The 24,581-nt window shown below is 36.7% G+C and overlaps 1 protein-coding gene and 1 non-coding gene across 5 annotated transcripts in view; both read right to left on the reverse strand.

Moving 5' to 3' along the window:
• aux (cyclin-G-associated kinase) overlaps window positions 1-24,581 on the reverse strand; it is a 482,129-nt gene that overhangs the window by 442,895 nt on the left and 14,653 nt on the right. For all 4 annotated transcript variants that reach the window (XM_090404291.1, XM_090404283.1, XM_090404277.1 and 1 more), the window contains exon 2: window positions 6,928-6,989. In XM_090404291.1, the coding sequence (XP_090260417.1) occupies window positions 6,928-6,989 (62 nt within the window). The remainder of the gene's footprint in view (window positions 1-6,927; window positions 6,990-24,581) is intronic.
• Window positions 13,010-13,300, reverse strand: LOC150108918 (signal recognition particle RNA). The gene has a single exon (XR_016550564.1).

Here is a 24,581-nt window from a genome sequence, read left to right on the forward strand (position 1 = left end):
TACTAAGTATTAAGTAGGCTGAATATGTGCCATCCAGATTCTTGGACTTTTCATGCTACCGTTATTGTTGATATTAGGGTGGTTAATCAGAATTTCACAGACTTCTTTTAAATTTTCTTTCAGTTTTTTGTATGGTAAAGAGCAGGTACTTTTCCAATCAATTTCATGTAAGGTGTTGAGAGCATGATCTGAGGGGCCTGCTTCACCAAAAATCATTATATTTAATGTGTCTTTTGTGTTCTTTTTTTATGTATAGGGTATTGTATGTTCAGTTTCACTAATATAAAGTAAGTTACAGGTGCAGTGGATGCAGTAAACTCCAGGATGTGCCAATGGGAGGAGAGGATCCTTAGAGGAGTTGAATATGTTTTTTTAATTTTGTAGGTGTTTAAAGGTGGCATTGAGATTATAATGGTGTAGGATTCTGTTGATTTTTTCTGCTAACCCTTGAATGTATGGGATGGCTATGGTTTTACTGTAATCTAAATTCTTATTTGATGAAGTTTTATCAAGAACTTTGATAGTATTTTTGTTATAGCCATTATTTATAAATGTGTTGCTAATAATTTTTAATTCTTGTTTAAGAGCTTGCTGATTGGAGCAAATTGTTATAGCTCTGTTTTTAAAGGTGATAATGACTCCATATTTTTGTGATGGGTGGTGGTATGATTTAGCATGTATGTATTAGCCAGTATGTGTCAGTTTGCAGTAGACCATGAAGGATAGATTGCCTGAAGGAAGACGTGTGACCAGTGTATCCAGGAATGGGAGCAAGTTCTGATTTTCAATTTCGATAGCAAATTGTATATGTTCATGTTGTTTGTTTAGGTAGCTAAGGAATGTGTTTAATGTTTGTCACCCAGGTGGCCAGATAATGTTATTGGAGACTAGTTAATTCATCCATCACATGAATCAACTAGTCTCCGATAACAGCACCTATCAGCTTGTAAACTATAACCCAACTAACAGAATAAAGAAAAAAAACTGAGAAATTACTTACATCCGTTACTTCTTGGCCATCAGACACGGTTAAAAAACTTATACTCCATTACACCAGTCCTCACAGAATATATGGTGTTTTCCTAAAGTACACAAACAAAACGTGCCACTTCAGCCAATAGTTGAAGGAATAGATAGCCCTAATTATCACCTAGCCAAGAAATTAGCATCAACACTCAAGGAGTTGGTAGGTCATTCCCCCTCCTATATAAAGAACACACAAAATTTTATAAACAAAATTAAAAACAAAACACTCGGCAAAGATGATTTATTAGTCAGTTTCGACGTTTCTGCCCTTCTCATAAATGTCCCAATTAACGACACAATTCTTCTCCTATTGAACAAATTTCTGCCCGACATAATGACCATCTTTGTCCATGTACCACGTTCCGGGTACTTCGTGTGGCAAAATAAATTTTACCTACAAAAAGAGGGTACGGCCATGGGCTCACCACTATCCTCCCTCCCCCCCCCATCCAATTGCTAACTTTTATATGGAAGCTTTTGAGCAAAGTGCTCTTCATTCCTTCACACTAAAACCTACAGTGTGGCTTTGATACGTTCACGATGTTTTCGTTATCTGGTCACATGGGCAACAAACATTAAACACATTCTTTATCCACCTAAACAAACAACATGAACGCATACAATTTACTATCGAAATTGAAAATCAGAACTCACTGCAAACCGACACATACTGGCCAATACATATATGCTAAATCACACCACCACCACACATCACAAAAATATGGAGTCATTAACACCCTTAAAAACAGAGCTATAACAATTTTCTCTAATGAGCAACCTCTTAAACAAGAATTAAAAATTATTAGCAACACATTTATAAATAATGGCTATAACAAAAATACTATCATTAAAGTTCTTCATAAAACTTCATTTAAAAAGAATTTAGATTACAGTAAAACCATAGCCATCCCATATATTCAAGGGTTATCAGGAAAAATCAACAGAATCCTACACCATTATAATCTCAATGCCATCTTTAAACCACCTACAAAATTAAAAAACATATTCAACTCCTCTAAGGATCCTCTCCTCCCAATGGCACATCCTGGAGTTTATTGCATCTACTGCACCTGTAACTTACCTTATATTAGTGAAACTGGATGTACAATCCCTATACGTAAAAAAGAACAGAAAAGACACATTAAATATAACAATTTTGGTGAAGAAGGCCTCTCAGATCATGTTCTCAACACCTTACAAAAAATTGATTGGAAAAGTACCTGCTCTTTACACCATACAAAAACCTGGTATGAAAGAAAATTTGAAGAAGCCTGTGAAATTCTGATTAATCACCGTAATATCAACAATAATGGTGGCATGAAAAGTCCAAGAATCTGGATGGCACATATTCAGTCTACTTCATACTTAGTATCCAGCATATTTTAGGACATTAAGTAACCTTCAGTTTGTATTAGAAACTATACCATACCAACTGGTTGAAATTTATATGTATAATCATGTTTTTAATATATATATATATATATATATATATATATATAAACATGTTGCTCTCCAGCCCAAAGCTGGAAAGCAACATGTTGATTGGAAAATAATAATAATAATATATAGAAAATAATAATAATAGGACTAGTGTTGATGTAATAAAGTTTTTTTTTTTTTTTTTTAAACAAAGGTCAATCCAATAAGTGTTGTAAAGTTGGTCAGTAACTTTAGCAAACTATGTAGATTGTAGTGCAGCTTGTTTCTCTGTATATAGTGTATATGCTACAGAAGATGACCTTGATATGAAGGTTGAAACGTTGAGTGTAGATTTTGGTTTATATTAAACTAAAGTTTTATTCAAACACGGTAGTTGTCTCCATAATTTTCCAAAATATAACTTTTAATTAAGGATCTATATACAGACTTATCTAAGGAGAAGGCTAAATGATAGTGTGCATATTTTCTTACTTGTTCTTAGAATAAAAATAACTTGCTTTCTTATTTTAGCACTGAACAACTGTGGTGGTATCTAAAATTTGCATCATGGTCTGCCTTTCATTGTCATTCACTAATTCATTCATCTTTGTATCTACAGGTATGGAAATAGATTATCTTCCTTAGCTATAGTACCTTTTTAGGAATGAAATATAAATCTCCCACCTTAGTTATTCATATTAAGGAAATATGGATATGCCAAATATTACAGTAAACTTCTTGCATGCCTTGTAGCCATCAATACAGAGTATTCCTTCCTGGTTCTTTCAGAGAGATTTTTTGCCATCATCCATTATTCATTTCATCAACATCATATAAGAAAAGTTCTTATAACATTTGGTACACATTATACAAAATACACTAGTGTCCAAAAGCTGAGAACGAACTACATTTTTACCTGTATATGAAATGTAATGATGTTTATGACTACGGGGACCAAATGTGGACATAAATTTATTGCCAGCATACTAATAAATTCATCATCATCATCATTAAATTCCTGATATATACTCTCAAGCACTATAGCATCCTGTACACCTCAAGGGGTGTACAGGATATGATAGTACTACATGAAAAATTTACATCATTACTAACTTCCTATCCACAATTTTCCTCCAAATCAATCTGTTAAATGTCAAGACTCCAATATTATCAGGTCTTATATTTCTGTCTTCTAAGGCACTTTTTACTGTACTCTACTAATAAATTATATTACATAAAAAACGTTTTATAAATTTCATACCATGCCTAGCACCAAGTGATTCAGGAGTTCTTAAGGAAAACTGACCCACTGTTACACCTGATATCTTAAGAATGTAGAATTCTCAGCTATCATGGTGTAACATGAAGAGAAATAAATTAAAAACCCTGCATAAAGGCTAATAGCTAATTTAAATGAATTATTTAAAAGAAAAGGAAATATTCTTGCATCCAATAAAATATATATAAAATAAAGGTGTTTGGTTAAACTAACTAACAAAAGAAAGAATATATTAATATTGTGATATGATTTAAAAGAGAAATTTTAACTAAATAAGACAGAAAAGGATTAGTCATAAGAGATGGTATGTGGGAGGCTAGAGATTAAGTTATTAAGTAAATTCATAGAAAAAATTTGGAAAGGGGATTAAGTTAGAGGCTAGCAGAAGAAAAACAACAGACTATCGCTCAGGGCCGATTCCCAGATTGAGACATCGTTTGGCTCGCCGACCAAAGGACGTTTGGCAGAAAAACACCACCCTAATTGGTCGGTGAAGTAAAAACAAGAAGGGGGCAGAGAAAAGAAGTTAAAAAAGGTGCCATTAGGAGAGCAGGTATAAAAGGGTTGGAACCCCCCCCCCCTACAGGGCTTTTGGGGTTTTTGTTTTGGTTCTGTTCCCGAGGAGTTCTCTACGAGCTCCGTGGCATAAGTTTCACGCGGTTTTCCTGAGTGGAGATTGGGGTTATAACTCCGTCGTCACAACATGGAAACAAAAGTGAGCGAGATTTCGATTCCGGATTTCCTATGTAATAAGCGAAGAATGCCATAGAGTCAAAGAAAAGGAAACATATTCTTTGTGTTTCAACTTCAGTGACAACCACGAAAAAGGGAAAGCTGTAAAAATATCGATAACAAGTCGCAAGTTGTACAGCGGTTATATAGATGATTCAAAGTGTGTCCTAAGTTACAAGAGGTTAAGACCGTGTAAGCAAAGTTCAATTCCGAAAGGAACGTAGGAGAAACAGATTATTGGAGAGGTTATACCAAGCTAGTTCAATCAGAAAAAGGTAAAGGCCCATATGAAAAACTCAAGAAAGAAAGGTACTGTAAAATATATCTAATGTTAACTAAAATTTGTCTGTAATAGGTATCATTATTCTGATACGGAACTGTTGAAGTGACCAAGGAAAAATTATACTAGGACTTTAGTATCTGACAGAATATATTAAAAGCAAGCTGGCTAGTGTTAATGTTATATGAATAATTAAGTGTTCTGAGAATTTTGCATGTCTATTATATTGTATAAGAAAGTTTAAATGTCATAGTTATGTGTTAGTGCAGTAAATGGATTTGTCCATGTCAAATGAATTTATGTGTTGAATTGTTATGGCGGCACGATCGTAATACCCATTATAGAATCATAGCTTAAATACTTATAAGCTAATGTCAGTTTGTAAATATTTAATATAGCACTGAATTGAGTAATAATTAATATTTGAATTGTACCATGTTAAGGAATTTAATAAACCTTTTGTCCAATGATAAAAGAGTTGTCTGAAATTGCTATCCAATGCACCAGTTGAAAAATTACGAACCTAATCATGCGGGAAATTAATGTGTTGAGAAACGAGACAAAGTGTCACAACTGCAACATAGTTACACTTTCTGACATATTTTAATTCTTTCTCCTTGTTTTTGCATATAATATCTTAAAATAAATATCCCAAAAGGCACAGTATAATACAAATATTAGGGATACTAAGGGGAGAAATAACTTAGATATTAGTATAAGTTTTGGTGATATAGATAATAGTAAAACATAGATAAGCGGAAATTACTAAATAGAATAAAAATCATAAATTGGGAAACAACACCACTCCTCCTTTAAAGCAAGGATAAGGAGGGGAATTTCGAGCAGCAATGCATCTCCCTTCTGCATCCCAAGCAATGCATCTCTCTTCTGCATCCCCGATGTGCAATCTTTGCAAAGGTTGCACATCGTAGTGCTGTATGATAAGAAGTACTCTGCAAGGATAAAGAATGGAACTGAAATCTTTAGAGCATGCTAGCCACTCAATTCAATTGATACCCTCAGTCTGCAGAAGTAACTCTACTGCTTGTGTACAATGTGATGTGGCACTGTCATCTGTAAAAAAAGAATTCCTTGCCTACAGCACCACAGAACAATTGAACATGTCATTGAAGAACTTCATTGTAATACTGTTCACTGGTCATAGTCCCTTTTCTAGCACTTTTAGTTCGGTGCATCCATTAAACATAATGCCTCCCCACCATGACTCTAGCACAGCCATATCTATCCCTTTTAAGAGCATTCTCATGATGGTAAGCCATACTACTCTCACAGCAGATCAAGTGTTGTCTAGAATTGGAAGAAACACTAAAACGACTGTCATCTATAACAAGTACATTAGACCATTGGTGTCTTAATAAAGAAGCTAATGACTTCACATCACTTGCCTTAGTATCCCATAATGCAAAACACAGCACAGCAGATCAAGTGTTGTCTAGAATTGGAGAAAACACTAAAATGACTGTCATCTATAACAAGTACATTAGCCCATTGGTGTCTTAATAAAGAAGCTAATGACTTCACATAACTTGCCCTAGTATCCCATAATGCAAAACACATCTCCTTGCAGACATGTATAATGCTATGCATTATGGGAAGGATCACTACCCATACTGGTTTCAACCTTTACTGAGGTCTCATCAGTGGGAGTCAGACCCAGAGATGATACTAAGGTTGAAGTAATGCAAAAGTCATATTTTCATATACAAGTAGCCAAAAGGTGTTATACCTTATTACTAAAATACTCTGGATTAGACACAGATGTTAGATGTTCTTCCACTTAGTTATACTATAAATTAAAACTTATACTCCACTATAAATCAAGGAAGAGAATGGCTTAGTGGACAGCATACCTTCTCTTCAACCAACAGACCATGAGTTGGAATCCCATAGATGGTATATAATTTCATAACTCAATGTGAGACCACATCCTTGGTCTTTAGAGCACAGTTCACCCAAAGTACTTAAAAACTTAAAAGTAGTAATAGGTTTACAAACTTTTATGGGTGGGATTTTGGGGGGAGGGGGGGGGTTCGTACAGTATTTCACCATCATAATTACTTAAAAATCTAATGCTTTCTGAAAAACCAGCACTATTCTGAAATTTTCACTTTAAAAATTTCCTTATAATTCTATCTGAAATATGTATGACATTTTGATAATGCTGTCTTACTTTAAGTGCATATTCTTTTCCAGTAGATAAATCTTGAGCTACAAATACATATCCAAAGCCTCCTGAGAAAGAAAGAAAGAAAATGGCATCAGTCACAGTGAAAATTAAAACCAATATTATAATATACACAAAGCTCTCAAATTGTCTTTATGAATACCAGAAATACTGGCAAGTAAGGATATTAAGGACATTTTATTTTTAATATTTCATTAGTTCTTTCATTAATTACACTTAGTAAATGGGGGGGGGGGGAAGATATATAAAACAACACCGCACACTAATTGTGCAACAGACTATTTCATATAACTATCAGGATATGCATTAATGGTTCACATCAATTATGGATTGGCTAAATCTGAAAATGCTGCAGTGTATGTAAAATACTCCAGTAGTTCTGGAAGCTCTGATTAATCCGTATGTGGTGTGTACAGTCAGTGAAACCACATGAAGAATGAAGATAGAAGAGATTCATCAAGAACAGAATCCAGAAATGCTCATAACAGCAGCATATTCTATTAGGATCAGCATGAGTTTGTTAAGCGAAGGTCATATTTTAGCAATCTACTAAATACCAGGATGGCCAATGTACTGAACAAGAAAAAATGATATACCATCTTTTTCAGATGATAAGACACACCGGACTATAAGATGCACCTCAAATTTATGAGACAATTTTTAGAAAAAAAAATATTATATAAAAATATTCACAAACCTTAAATTTCATTTATTTATTTTATTTCATATCAGTTGTGGTCAAGGTGTCGGAGAAATTGGTAAGGAATAGAGTACAGAATTGGGTTGATGGACAAAGCATTCTTTATGATGGTCAGATGGGTAGTAATAATAATTTAGTAATTTTAGTAATTCATTAAATTTTACCTGTTTTAGTAATTTACTTGCATTTTATGATAAGGTGTGTTGTGTTAGATAAGGGAGAATCATATACAGTAATATTCTTAGACTTTGCAAAAGCGTTTGATAGATTACCACATGATAAGTTCATATACAAGCTGCAGAGGATGGGAATAGACAGTATATTGGTTAGATGGATAAGAGATTGGCTCTCTGAACGATACCAGCAGGTTATGTATGATGCAGTAGTATCTCAAAAAAGAAGGGTAAACAGTGGTGTGCCCCAGGGTTCTGTTTTTGGGCCCCTGCTGTTTAACTTGTTTGTAAACAATATATCATGTGAACTGACTGGGGATCTTCAGTTATTTGCTGATGATGCAAACTTGGAAAGAATTATAAGTAGCACTGCTGATGCTGAATCTCTTCAGGAAGATTTGAATAGACTTTTTACTTGGAGAAAAGAGTGGGGATTGTAGTTTTAATATCAATAACTGCAAGGCGTTGCATTTTGGAGTGCAGAAATATAAGGCTGTATACTATATCGATGGTGCCGTACTGCAGGAAGTAGATGAGATTAGAGATGGTTGACAGTAGGCTGAGGTTTAGAGGGCATATTGCTAATGCTGCTATGATAACAAGTACTCTGCAAGGATAAGGAAGTGGCTGTGCCACTGCATAAGGCAATAGTCAGACCACATTTGGATTATTGTGCTCAGATCTGGTCACCTGGTTTTCAACGTGATGGAGACATTTAAGAGGGTCCAGAGACCAGTGACTAAGACGATATAAGGAGTTTGGAATGCTGGCATTTTAAGATTCTATATGATAAATATGTTGTCAGTTGAATGAACCTCCCACGATGAGTCTGCCAACTCCATGGAGGGTGTAATAATAACTTGTACCAGTAACATTCAGTTCGTCTTCACTCATCTTGTTCTCTTCTTCTTCTTCTGCAGCTTCTCCCACTTAAGTGGGGTCACTGCTGATGGTGAGTCTCCTCCACATCCTCCTGTCTTGGGCTGTCACCACATCCAAGTTCTTCGTCCTCAAGCCCTCTTCTACCAGCTCCCTCCATCTCTTCTTTGGCTACCCACGTTTTCTCCTTCCTTGCACATCCATCTCCATGACCCTTCTTCCTACATATTCGTCCTCCCTCCTCATCACACGACCAAACCATCTCAACCTTGCCTCCTGTATCTTCGCTCCCATGAATTTTTCACCTGGGTACACACTTCTGCAATTGTCGGCCGTTTCATATGTTCTGTTGCTGTAAAATTGTGATTTGGCTTTGCCATCCATTTGTTCCACTCCTCCCACATAAAAGTTTTTAACAGTTTATTAATCGACACATCCAAGGGTTGTAATTGACTTGTAAGGATTCTAGGAATGAAAGATGGTTCTGTGTTCATTGCTTTTAGAATCTTCTTGGTTCATTCTGTTTTATGCTCTAAATTGATCCCACTTTTTAAACAATGCACCCAGACGTTTTGCCCACATCTTTTGTAGCCATGATTTCATTTCTTTTTTGTCTATTCAGTCTTTATCTTGAACATGGATAAAAATGCCACAGGGAATTTCATGTTTTGGTAACATTTTTCTTTTGAAGATTAACATGAGAGGGAGTTTTATTCTGTCCATGCAATATGCTAAAACTACAGTGCAGTGAGTTTTGTCGTGACCTGTTGTTTTTATCACTATTCATTTGGTACCTTTTGTACCTACAGTGTGATTTGAAGGAACATCCAATGCCAGAGGCACTTCATCCATATTCACAATCCTTCTAGCTGATATGACAAATCTGTGGAATTCTATAATTTTGGCTTCATAGTCAAGCAGCATTTTTTGGGCTAGAGTGGTTTTCGTATGCATGCATAGCCTGTGTCTTTTCATAAATCTAAAGCACCAAGAAGGTGATCCGGTAAAATCTGTAATGTCATTAGCAGCTGCCCATCATTTTGCTTCAAAAATTATCATTTTCATAGAAACGGATATTCTGATATTTCGGAATTGGATTTGTTATCCAATTTTTCATTGGTACTTCTAATTCTATTTTTCAAGGTGCACATGGAATGTTTTCTTATGTTTATTTTGCAGTTTCAATTGTTCTTGTTTTCACCACTCGCAAATCATTTTTTCTGTTGGCTGTGGACCAAAATATCTTTCTGCTGCTCTGTTTCCATGTTGTTTTGCATAATTTATCACAATCAATTTATAACTTGCATTATACGAAAGTCTTTTTTTGTTTTACACCCATGTTTATTATTATCATTACGTCACACCTCCAAGGAGTCCAAAGACTCATCGAGGGAGAGCACCCACTTTACAACTCTCTGTCTCCATCATCTACACAAACCACAAACTCAAACCACATCATCTACACAAACATCTGCCTACCACTATCACCACCACCACTGGTATTTTCAAAGACAATCACGGATTTGAACGTGCAGCCATTTGGCCGGAGAGTGGATACGCTAATTACTCCGCCAAGCAGGCTGGTTTATAGTTTTATGACAATAAAAAAATTCAATGAATTATAAAAATAATCCAAAAGACCCATTCAAAACGGCATACACTAGCCAACTAACTACTATTGATGCCAGTAAAGTTTTCATATGTAAATCAGGGATTCCCACATATGCAGCGACACACGTGTTTGGCTTGCATTTAAAACGTGGGAATCCAAGACTTACCCGAAGGTAGGTGATAGTCACCTACCTTCGGACCATAAGATGCACCCCAATTCTAAGTCAATTTCTCTACGTAAAAAAGTGGCATCTTATGGTCCAAAAAATACAGCACATAAAGAATTTATATTTTATGTTTTTGAAAGATTGTCTCATCGCAAGTATTTAATCTGGAATGGTGGGTTGCAAGTTGGACAAGAGATTAGCTGTCAAAGTCACTAGCGATGCACAGATCCTTACACTAAGGATCTGTGTTACTTCACATGTTAATGCTAGTGAGAAAGGTTTAATGGATATGGGAATATACAAATGATGCCAAGTTCAGGAATGTTACAAGACAAAGAAATACTGTGGCTCTGCAGTAGAGTTCAAAAAGATTGGCTGTGTAGGAACATGAGTGTCCAAAAAGCCAGTCAACAGGAAGTGTATGATGTGAAATTTTAAAAGCAATAACGGGATGCACTATATACAATTGTGAGAATATCTTGAAGGAGGTGGAAGTAAGGGATCGTCTCAATAAAAACTGAAGACAACACAATGGATCGTAGAAAATGAGGAAATGATATATAAAGTAAAGATGTTAATTTTACAGTACAATGATTTGACCAGACCACATACGAATATATGCAAATATGGTCACCCATATTTTATGAGGGTGGGGAGTGAAGATATTTTAGCAAGTATCCAGCAAAGAATAAGTGTGAAGTTTGGAATTTTAGATATGAAAGTAGATGAGGGCATGGCATTTGTAGAGGCTAGTAGATAGGAGAAATGATATAGTGAAGACATACCCTTCCTTACAACCAGTGGTGAGCTATGAAAATTTCAACAAAGGGCTCACATCGTCGAGCAAAAAAAAAAAAAAAAAAAAAAAAAAACTTATTTCACACAAAAACTTTTATTAATACAGCTTGTGTACAAATTCCAATCAAAAAGTGTGAGAGGACAGTCAACCTCTAAAGGCTATCATTTTTAAATAAATATTTCATGATCTAAACATGAAATATTTGAGCATAATCAACTGTGTTAATTTATCTTACATAAAAAAAATTTTTTTAACTATCAAAATATAATAAGAATGAAATCTTTTATAGTCTTTTTATAATTTGATTGGCTACTGGTTTTACCATACAATTGGCTACCAGAAGAGAGAAGGGTAAAGATAGCGCATGCACTTTCAAACTCGGGCACATTTGTTATAGAGGAGTTGAAACAATAATTCCAAATATCTATACACTGCCGAATAAACTAATTTTTGTTAGGTTACCATATGAGTTTGTCACTTAATATGTTTCAAAAAAAAATTTTTTTTTTTTTTTTGAAAAATAAAATAGTAAACAAGAAGAACAAGGGGCTCGCAAATTTGAGAAAAATTTAACAAAGGGCTCACGCGAGCCTCTCATAGCTCACCTCTGCTTTACTACTATCTACTGCTATGCTTTCCAATTATAATCCGTGCCCATTTATATGATGTAGCATTTGCTCATACTGTCGTGAATCAAAAATGCTCGGTATTTTGTAAACCCAGTTTATTTACGAAGTTATTGCTCACTACATCTGTGTTTTGGTGTTTCGCTGTGAATTATAAACTGTTTATAACTATTATTTTATTTTCATAAATTCGATGTAAGAGTGCTGTTGTTTCTGGTGAAAAGAGGACATGTATCTAAGCCAATTACATTACATACTAAGGTTAAAATGATTAAATTTAGTAATGATGGTGTATCAAACACTGAAATAGGCTGCAAGTTAAACTTACCAACTTATCTTGCACTGCTGTTGTTACAACTGTTTAAAACAAAGATGAAGTTCTTAGTGAAGTGAGAAGTGTTACACTGGTTAATACTAGTGATACATAAACATGACAACCTTATTGCCAAAATGGAAAAACTTTTAATAGTGTACACTGATGATGAAACTGGTTGGCATGTTCCCTCAAGCCATACTATTCAAGAATAACTTTTTATTCTAAATTTATTCCAAATTTTTCATTTGCATATCTGAAATTAATAAATGCTTTACTTATGTCATTTACGCACATATATGATTGCTTAAAAATGTTATTAAACCATTACATTACAAGTTGTATGGGGGGGGGGAGAAGGGATAAAGAAGTGATTTGCTATATGACAAAATTCTCTATACAATGGTGATCTGGATCATATGACCAGAATATGCTTCTTTGGAGTGCTTTTTTTTTTTTTTTTTTTGTCAAACAATAGGTGCTGGTACTCATTCTTTGTTAGCAGGAAAAGCTGAAAGTTAAAATGATACTGAGTTTTCTCGTGTCACTATTAATAAAGGTACTAATACACTGTACAGTTATGTACTATCACCCCCCCCCCCCCAAAAAAAGCACTGTGTGTATGTGTGCATGCACTGGCAAAGGGTTTGTACTGGATTAACGGAAAAGAGATTTGCATAGAGAAGAAAGAGCACTTCTCTGAAAGTTATATTATTATTATTACTTGACACCTCCAAGGAGTCCAAACACCCATTAAGAGAGGGTACCTACTCTACAACTCTCTGTCTCCACCACTATAAAAGAACTAGAACTCGAGCTGGCTGTCATTCAACGCCTATTCACAGATGCGATCCCACTACTGCAAGACGTGAAAGCTTTTGCCTGCTATGCTTCAGCCCTGGGCCGGTTCGCTTCTCATTAGTCAACCTAGTAACTCTGAGTTCCCTCCAAATCAACATATTGACGCCGTGCTCAGTGCAGACATCCAATCAACACAGGAAAATTGCAAAACAGAACTCCAGTCCTCAAACAATCCTTCAGTTCAAGCCTCCTAACAGCTGGATTACAAGAGACCACCACACCTGCTGCCGGGAGGTGTGGAGGTCTCTTGTAATCGCTCTATCAAGAATTCGGCAGACTTTGAAGCCTCTTTCCTTCATATCAGGATCAGCATCAAACAAAATTTCCTTAACATGCTCGATGTAATTGAAAACTAGCTCAAGTTCTTTTGAAGTTAGCTTCTTAGTCGTAACATTCTGTTTGTGTTCGCACTCATCTTCTTCTTATGCACGTTGTTCTTCTAGTGGAAGAAGATCATTCTCACTTAACTGTTTCTGAATGGGAATCGAACAAGTTTCTCACATCTTCATTATCCAGTTGATTAAATCCAAGTTCTTGTCCAACTATGCTCATTTCTTCAATAATGTCAGATCTTGGATTCTGAGCACGATAAACTAACATAGGCTCGAGTTCAAAGTCGCCTTCTGCATTGCTTCCTAATAAAAGAATAAGACGATCTTAAGATACTTTGTATCCTGGTTGAGATGCTTCAGTTTTAGCTAGGAAAGTTTTTGTTAGCATATGCTTCCAAAAGAGACCATTTTCATCAACGTTGAATAATTACCAATCGTCATAATCACCCTCCTGAATTATACTTTGCAATTCTTCAGGAAACTTGGCAACAGAATCTTTATCAGAGTAGTATTCGCCAGTTATTCTTATGTTATGCAGTCCAGTTCCATTTTTAAAACTGGTCAAATCATCCAAAACTAGCAGTAAAGCTTTCATATTCCTCTTGGAATTTCATCTCCTTCAATGAAGTAAAATTATTGAGAACTTTTGCCTGGATATTCCCTGTACTAAGAGGTATACTTTTTTGGTTATAATCCTCAATCCACAGTGATAGAAGATGCTCCACCTCGATCATTAAATGGCTTCTATTTCGGGTGATCTGCATGCTTAAGAAGCAGTAGCAACATTTCCTTGTTCTTTGTATTCTTTGCTCTCGTTGTAATACTAGCATCACTTTCATGCCTCTTAATGACTTCCAGCTTTTCCGTTTGCTGCAGACTGGCAACAAAAAATTTCGTGTGTAACATATGATTTCGCATAACATAAAAAATCGCGTTAATTGATTAATCACTCACTTAAAGCAGGAAATAGTATACTTTCACTCAATCACGCTAACTGATTATTGTGCATATCAAATTCGCGTTAAGTGAGGATTTCCTGTACAATGCTTTCAAAGCCTTGGCAAAATACAAATAGTATGGTACACTCGTTCCCCTATCCTACTGTGTGGTCACTATTATAAAACATGAGCAAAATACTTTATGCAAGCAAGACTCTTCTGTATGAAAGCCATGCTATCTGCTTTAGAGGATCAAAGTGCCTTATAATCCACCTCTGGATGAAGATCATAAGTAGCCTTTCCAACAACTTAATTACCACTCTACGATACTCAATGGTTTATAACAGGGTGTATTAATCCTAGTGGCATCCTTGTACTGGATAATCTTGCTTTCTACTCATTAGGAAGGGGGCCAATGCTGAGACTCAGGTGGCACAATTAAAAGGCACTACTAACTCTCTTGCATATTCCTTCAGTACCTTCGCTGATATCTCATGCAATCTTACTGCACCGTTCAAATCAACCTCTTGCAATAGCTTTATTACCTACAACTAATCCACCTGTATCCTTACATCTAGATCCACCATCTGAACAGCTAATCAGTCTGTCTACATCAACCTCCATGAATGATTGTAAATTTATTGCACTTTAGTGCATCAGGTACTGAGTTTTTTCTTATTTTATTTATATTATACACTACTTGGAAAAAGTCAGACACTCCTCCCATAGGCAAGGTGTATTGTGTCATATAATGAGTCATGTTTGTAGCAGGTATAAATTGAAGGAATATGATGCTCCCAAGTCAATGCAACTGTGTCCAGGTGACATGGCTGCGAGAAGGGAACTGACGGAGTTTGAAAGAGGAGTTGTGATAGGATGCCATGTTGCAGACCTACCTGTTCAGCAAATTGTTGATAAATTAGGCCATCCAAGGCCAACAATCAGTGATACTATACTGAGATGGCAGTGCAGCAAGTCAACTTCAAGTGCTACCTGCAGTGGATGACCCACCACATTCACTGAACGTAACCACTGGGTGCTACGAAGGATAGTGTGTAAAAACTGCCATTCATCAGCCAACATGTTGAATGCAAAGTTCTGAGCATCAATTAGAACATGAATCTGCACAAAAATATTCAGAACTGAGGCTCACAACATAGGTTTCCATGGTAGGCCCACAGTATGCAAGCACGCCAAACCAACATGCAGTATTGTTTTCGGTGGTACAAAGAGTGTGTACAGTGGGATGTGGAAACTTCAAAAGCTGTGTTATGGAGTGACAAAATCACGCTACCCTCTACCAAGAAGATGAATGGGCGTGACAGATGCCCAGTGAATGTCTCTTACCAGAGTATGTAATCCCTAACTATGAAATTACGGTGGCAGTGTGACGGAATGGTCCTGTTTTGGTATCTGTTTGTGGAGCCATGAACATTGAATTCTGAGAGGTATCTGAACATTCTGGACAATGCAATGCCCCCTACTTTGTGGCATTTTTAGAACTGACTGCTGTGCCTTTTAACAAGGCAATGCACTGTGTCATAAGGCTACTGCTGTAACTGTGTGGTTTGCAGACATGAATGTCATCACGCTTGACTGGAATACACAGAACCTTGATCTCCACTCTTCTCTTCACACTTTTTCTGCTATTTCTCAAATATACTTGCATGAATCTTACCAGGAATACTCAGAAGGGAAATTCCTCTTTAATTCTCACATTTAGTTTTATTTCCCTTTTTAGAGATGGGTACTATGAGAGCTCTACTTGAATCATTCAGAATGTGATCCTCTGATTAAGCCTTCTGAATTATGCAATGGTGACACTGAAAACTTTTAGACTTCCATATTTGAGCATTTCTGGTGAAATGTCATCCTCTCCAGATGCTTTTCCACATTTCAGGTTTTTGGCAGCTTTTTTTCTACTTCAAATATGAATATGTATTCCTAATTGCACTACTGCTTAGTGTTTTCTATGACCATGCTGTTACTCCTTGTTTCATTTAGCAATCTTTCAAAGTAATTACTCCAGACATCTAAATAAAATAGTTGTAGTACGTGCTGTTAGCCTAGTGGCTTTGTGCTTCGCGACCATATGCCTGGGGAAGGAGTGTCCTGGGTTCGATTCCCGTCGCCGACATGAGGAGCTTAAGGATCTTCCTCAGCCATAGCCCAGTTAGCCGGTCTTGCGCATAGGCAGCAGGGTTTTTTCCCCCAGTTTATCTGGAGTTTTTCATCCCGCAAGCAAGCAAACCAGCATTGTGAACACATGGATCTACAGCCATAAATACTTATCCCCCCCCCCCATGAGGGAGCTCAACTCGCCCTAATAGGGACAAGGAAAAAAAGGGAGGAAACTCCATATGAATAAATAAAAGTCTAGAGCAGGGGTGGACAACCCTTAACATGCCTGCTAAACGTGGCACACCAATGACTTTTTTTGCTGGCCTAGCTGGCCGAGTGGTTAGCATGTCTGCTCTCCAGCCAAGAAGCTGCAGGTTTGAATCCTGCTGTGGGCATGGATGTTTGTGATTGTCTGTGGAAATACACTGGTAGTCAGCAGTAGATGCTGTTGGTGTAGTTGCGGTCAGTGGGTGGAGACAGAGTTGTAGAGCAGGTGCCCTCCCTCGATGAGTCTTTGGACTTCCTGGAGGTGTCAAATAATAATAATAATAAATATCTTCAGTTTTCACATCAACATTATCATCTCTGATTTCTTTCATACCACTGTTTCCTCCATTTCTAAACTTTCTGAATCGCTTCTGGAATGTTTTGTCACCTTCATGATATTTACTTTCTACATTCTTATCAAAGTCTTCTAATGTATTTTGTTTAGCTAGTTCTACACAGAGATTTGCTTCCTTGCATTTTTCTCTGTATTCTAGAAGAGCATAAGAGGACTTACTTGCTAGGAACTTTCACATGCTTTCTTCTTTTCCTTGACTGCCTCTTTGACTTCTTGAGTTCCACCATGGCATTCTGATGTTTCAATCCTTACACAACCTTATCACATACCTCTCTGGCTGAATCAATCAATGTTTTTGCCACTGACTCTCCAAAGATTGGTTCTTGTTTTGAAACACTCATTTTTTCTTGAATAATGTTTGTGTATTGGAGTCAATAGTTCACATTTGAAAGCTGCTCAACTGTGATTCATTTTAAAACTTTCTTACATTCTTCTTTTCAATATGAAATTCAATTTTCATCCTGCTTGAAACTAAATGGTGATCTCTTCCTATTTCAAATCTTCTGTGCACTCTTGTGTTCTGAACTAATGGGAAAATAATGCTATAAACAATAACAGTCAATCAGACTTTTCTTATTTCTGGCATCATCTCTCTATCTGAATTTGTGCACATTTTTATGTTGGAACATGGTGTTAGTAATAACTAGTCCATGTCCTGAACAGAAATTCAGCAGGTACTTACCATTATTATTAGTTCTGCTCTTTTTACCAAATTGTCCAAAACTTGTCTATATTATTATCATCATGAACACCCGACCTCCATGTAGTCAGAGACTCATCATGGGAGGTACCTCATTATTGCATACAATGCTCATCCAACCACGTCTTAAGCTGATTCAATGTGTCCACATCCACAACACTCTCAAGGCAATGCAGTCCATTCACCAACCACCCTTCATGCAAAAAACCTGCTTCTCACTCCTTTGTTCACACCCTCCTTATACAGTTTCCAGTAATGGTCTCTTGTTCTACTCCCCTCTCCAATTCTATGAAAAATCTCTTCCATGTATACCTGATAACAACCCCTGACCAGTTTATATATCTCAATTATATCCCCCCCCTGTTCCTCCTATTCACGAGGCTCTGCAACTTAAATTCTCGCAATCTGTTCTTACTCCACATTCCAAAGACCACCTTTGTGAATCTTCTCTGTACCCTTTGCAACATATCCTCATCACCATGAAAACCTGGCGACCATATCTGTGCACAATAATCCGTATGAGGCCTGATCAAGGCCTTATACAATGGAATCATAACCTCTCTATTTCTGCATGTCAGGGTTCTCAGCATCATTGCCATTATTCGATGTGATGTCTTCACAACTTGTGCAATGTGGCCCCTGAATTTTTAGGTCCTTGTCCACCATTACTCCTAGATCTCTCATCTTCTCTACTTCTGTTAAAGTTTCCCCACCAAGTGTATACTTTGCATCCTATCGTTGCTTACCAAATCTCAAAACTTTACACTTGACAACATTGAACTGACAGTTCCACTTACCTGCCCATTCATGCAATCTATTCAAGTCCTCTTGTAAGGCATTAACATCAGCCTGACTGTGCATTGCTCTTTCCGGTTTGGCATCATCTGCAAACAGTTGGATATCACTAGTTAAACCCAATATCATTAACGTACAAATTGAACAACAATGGCCCCAAAATTGACCCATGTCACACCACTGGTGACCGTTCTCTTTCGAGATACTGCATCCCCCATATACAACTTTCTGATATCTATCTGACACAGTCACTGATCCAACACAGAAGTCTGTTATCCAATCCTATCTGTTTCAATTTATTTAAGAGCTTGTCATGTGGCAGTCTATCAAAAGCCTTTGCAAAATCCAAGTATACCACTGTATATGCATCTCCTCTGTCCAAGGTATTTGTCACCTTGTTATAATACATAAGTAAGTTACTGAAACATGATCTCACCTTAACAAACCCATGCTGATAACCCAGAGAATACTGCTGTTATCGACCCATTTCTTCTTACTTCTCACCAATCTCTCCAGAACTTCACCACAACTCTAGATATACAGACCAGTGTATAATTTGAAGCTACAGCCTTATCACCGCCAATATGTCTGGTAATCATTTCCTACTCTGCTGTTTAGATCTCCAACAAGGACCAACTTTTCATTGTATCAATTGCCTTCTCTAATGCCTTGAAAAATTCCCCCATTTCTTCCTTAATAGAACCATCTGTGAGACTATATCACAAATAAGTTTTATTGTCCAGTTCCCATTCTGATATTTGTCCATATCACTCTACTTGATTTTGCTTGTTAATAAATATTATCTTCACATTTTGTGTTGAATACTAGTTACTCCTTTTCCCTGATCATGATTGCCTGAATATAACATTCTTGTATTTGATGCTTAGAGATTTTACCAGTTTTTGTCTTTGATGCCCTCTCCAATTTAGGTAACATCCATTATGTCAATCTGGCATTTATGCACTTCTTCTGTGCATTCCATTTCTTTTTCATTGATGATTCTTATGTTGACGATACCTATCTTGAATTCTGCTGATATTGAATTGGATTTGTTCCAGAGGCTAATTTTTCTGTTTGTCCTGGTTCCCTGATGAAAACAACAAAATCTTGTTTAAGTTGATGATGCCGGCATGAAATTCTGTCAAGTTGTATCAACATTTTTTTGATCTTTTAAGTCAATAAATTCTTATTGGCTTAAAATTGATAAAATTGGCTTAAATTCACCTTTAGAATAATAATGTGTGTATGTATCGTCAGCCTGATTGGTCAAGTGGTTAGCGTACCCACTCGCCAACCAACAGGTCACAGGCTCGAATTCCACTGTAGGCATGGATGTTTGTTGTCTTTAGATAGAAGATGAATTTCGTCGCCCAGTGTGAGACTAGTGTCCGCTTATTGGAGGCCTGAAATGGCTGAAAAAGTTCCATGTTCGGTCTCCAGACAATGAAAAAATAAAATTTAAAAAATTACAATATATATATATATATATATATATATATATATAAAAAACTGACAAAAAATGGGAGAGGGAAATCTTTAACCAACCCACAGTACAAATGTACTACAGGTTTAGTAATAACCTTTCATAAGTGTTAACCAATTAAAAAAAAAAAAAAAAAAAAATATATATATATATATATATATATATATATATACAGGGTGTTCGGGATAAATTTGACAGTTTCGTAAGGAAAAAGAAAATCTTCTTTGTATCTATTAAATTTAATGAATTGACAAAAAAACATTACAGGCAGAGTTAATTACAATACTATCAACAAGATTTACTCAAAATAACCACCATTAGCATCGATCACAGCTTCAATTCTGCTTCGGAACCTCGAACAAGCTGATGCTACAGTCTCCCTGGGAAGGGCCGCAAAAACTGTTTTAATTTTATCCATTAACTGGGCTTTTGTATTACTGGAAGTGCGATTGGTGTCTTTTTCAACTGCGCCCCATACAAAATAATCCATGGGGTTAAGGTCTGGGGAGTTTGGAGGCCAAACATTTGGACTGGTGAAGTCGTAGAAATTTTCAGACAACCATTTTTGACTTTTCCCAGAGGTGTGGCAAGGGGCCGAATCCTGCTGCCATACATACGGCCTACCATTGGCTACCCTTGTTATCCAGGGCTTGACTACAGTTAGCAACTCCACGAACAAAGCCCGAATTCCAATGCCAGGGTTCTTCAACACCTGTTCCTGCAGATTTGCGAGGAATTCTGCTGTACGAACGTAATCAGATCGTCTGCTAGGGATCTTTCTTCTTGCTACATCCTCGTAGTCACCATTGCAAGTCTCTAGTTTATGCCTGATTGTTTTTACTGTATTCAGGGAGCATTGGGCAGCAGTCGTAATATCCTTATTTTGATGGCGGGCACGAATCATCATGATACAAGTTATTCTCTTCCATGATTCAGGTGGGTTCCAGCTATCCATCCTTTCTGACATCTTGTATATGAATGAAGAAGGGTCCAAACTTTTAAATGAAGAGAAGTGTGTGTTAATACATGTAACTTACGGAAAAATATAATTAATTATAAATATGTCAAATTTATCCCGAACACCCTGTATATATATATATATATATATATATATATATATATATATATATAAAATGATAAGCCTTTTTATGTTGAGCGCCATAGGCGCCAGGGGAGCGGAGCCTCCTTTTGAAGACTCGACACTCAGGGTACCCCGAGTGTCAAGTCGTCGAAATTTGAGTCATCAGAATTCAAGAACCAACCTACCAGTCCAGAACATGGGGGGGTGGGGGCAGAACCCTCTTTCAAGTTTTTAAAATTCAAGTCATCAGAATTCAAGGAGAACCGGTCTACTAGTCCGGAGCTTTGTGGGGGGGGGTTTGGTCATCATAGGTGCCAGGGGAGCAGAGCCCCCCCCTTTTGAAGACTCGACACTCAGGGTAGCTCCAGAGTGTCGAGTCGTTTAAATTCAAATCATCAGAATTCAAGAACCTGCCTACCAGTCCGGAACACAGGGTTTGGGCACCGTAGGCACCAGGGCCCCCTAGTGTGTGTGTATGTATATATATATATATATATAAATACACACACACACACACACAGTTATTTAAAATGAAGGAGCAGACTGTACTAGTTTGTGAAATTTTTATTTCTAACAATACAAACATGTATTATACATCATCTGATAGGAAAACTATAAGTTTACTTTTCCCCACATTCTAATAGCATGCTCTTGCTACTAGAATGCACTGTAAGTGCTGTAAACAAAACTATCCTTCAGTCGCTTCCTCAGAGAGTTAACAAAATTGGCATTTCCTCAGGAAAAATCATTTTGTTATTGAATTTGCAAAGTGTAATTCCATAATTATGGTTCAATGTAAATTCTGCACTCAATTTAAGAAAGAACCTCTTCATCGTAAGCAGATTTACTTGTTGTACAAAACATTTTGAGAAGAGGGTAAAGGAAAAAGTATGGGTTGTTCACATGTTTCTGAAGTTAACATTGAAAGAATTGGACAAACATTCGTACAGCCCAAGAAAATCCACAAGCCACGCAAGCAAGGAATTAAGTATTCTCTCAAACAATGGTATGGTGTTTGAGAGAATACTTAAATAACCTCACAACCTACACACCTCAACCAATACTCATAGGGAGTATTCCACCTGTTCACTGCTTGGTCACTCATTTCTGAATCCTTTTTGCCACCTCCTGATCCCCAAGAAATCCAGATAACAAAATCTGTACACAGTGGTCAAGAAGTGGGTGAATCATAGCTTTATAAAGAGGGACAATTACCTCCCTATCATAACTTGTGTTCTTCAACATCCAAGTAATTCTTTCAGCTATTTTATCGACTTGTGCAACATGCCTTCAGAACTTCAATTCTTTGCCCACCATCACCCCAAACCCCATCCTGCAATCCAGTACCATCAATGTGATACACAGCATATAACCTTTTCAATCTGTAGTATATAACCTTTCATTTTGCAACATTAAACTGATAATCATTACCCTTCACACACAACATTAATTTATTTAAATCATCCCGCAGGATGTCAACATCACCTATGTCAACTAATGCCCTTCCTAATTTTGCACAATCAGCAAACAAATGAATATTTCCCCTTACAAGTTTATCTCCAATATTATAATATACAAATTAGAGTAACAGTTCTCGTAAAGAAATCTGAGGCACTCCACTAGTCATCCTCAATCTCCTAGATTCCATTCCAACTATATTACCTTCTGGTGTGTCTGTCAGTCCATAATATCACATTCATATCCATTCTCATTTGCTCCAACTTTTGTAAGTTTTCCCATGAGGTATTCTATCCTGCAGTGTCATGGTGTAACCATTTCCTTTATTTAATTCTGCTATCAGTCTATAAAATATGAGTAATTTACTAAGGCAAGATCTACCTTTCGGAAAGCTCTGCTGTCCACCATAGAGCATTGCATTCATATCCACCCACTGCTGCATTTTACCTTTAACTAACTTTTCCAATACTTTAACCACTACTTCTGAGATACTAACTGATCTGTAATTTGCTACTTCTGTTTGAGGCAACCTTTATGTATTGGATCTTATCCTCCTTCTATTGCTTGGAATCTTGCCAGAGTTGAGTAAGTAATTAGATTGAACAACTCTGTAAGAAGCATATAAAAATAATTACTTTGGCTAAACTCAATCCGCTAATCTGCTGATGCACAACATCCACATCTTGCTGTGGAATCCCTGGCCTGTGGAACCCCTGGCCTATAACAGCAACCAACAATACATCATTTTGTCCTATTAGCTTCCATCTTGCACACCAGATAGACTGAAATCAACCATCTCCCTACAGACTTAAAATACTCTAAATTTGTTGGTTGAAGAATGAGCATTATTGTCTTGTAGGATAAATGTCTATGCTATCTCGCCCACATGCAAATGAACATAGGGGAATCCATGACCTCGTCTCTCTATAAGTTGCAGTCTTCATGGTCCACTAAGGGGCACATACAGGTTGGTGCATCTGCCCCAAAGAATTGTTGCAAAATATCTTGCTCTAACTCTAGACACAAAATGGAAAATGACTCCAAAATGCCTGCTTTTATGCCATAGCTAGTTTGTTTGTATATGCTGTTGACAGCACCACTCATTTTGTATATGATAACCAGACTCATACTGTACCTGACTTTCATATGTTTTTTTACTCCCCTCTCCCCAGCTTACAACCATTTTTCTCTTTGTTTCTTAATTTAAGGAAATCAGTATATATGTTTACATAGATACCTGGAACTTTTTTCAAACCATTTCATGCCTCCAATAAATGCTGGCACAGTGATCTTATGCCAAGCAATGAAATATTTTCATCTCACACCTAAAAGCAATCACAAATATCCATGCCATAGTGTAATTCAAACTCAGCAGCCTGGTGGCTGGAGAGAAAGTGAATATGTTAACCACTCAGTCAAATGAGACAGACATATCTTACTAATGTGATCACTTAATAATTCATTTATTTTTAAGGCATCCAACACTTTCTTACTATTTTCTAAGGTTATTCTCCCATGGTCAATAAAATTCTCTCGGCCTTCCCTGTACTTGTAAAGCTAACTGCTTTTAATCTAATTTTGCTTTTCTCACCATGGCTGTCACTGTCCTAGTCTGCTTTTCATACTGCTCTTGAACATTAGCTTTCTCCCAGTATGCATCAGATCCCATATGCAGTTTTTCCTTCTAATTCTTGTTCATCCATTTAACTCTCATGTGATTTATTCTCTTAACTCTGATAATGCAATCACATATAGCTATCTTCAGACATCCTCTGACTACTTTCCATGCACAGCTGGGCCCTCTACTACAGCTTTTCACACCAAGGCTCTGCTTCAAGCTAGCTTCAGTCTATCATAATTACATAACCTTGGGAATTATGCAATTATTACAAAATTTGAGATGAAACTGTGATCATTACAAAGGATTTTAAATCAGGTTAAAGACTGAGTAATGAAAATAGCATATGAAAAGAACAAATG

This window comes from Typopeltis vanoorti, chromosome 2, assembly GCF_054136105.1.
Source record: "Typopeltis vanoorti isolate ZY-2024b chromosome 2, IOZ_Tvanoo_1.0, whole genome shotgun sequence".
Lineage (NCBI taxonomy): Eukaryota > Metazoa > Arthropoda > Arachnida > Uropygi > Thelyphonidae > Typopeltis > Typopeltis vanoorti.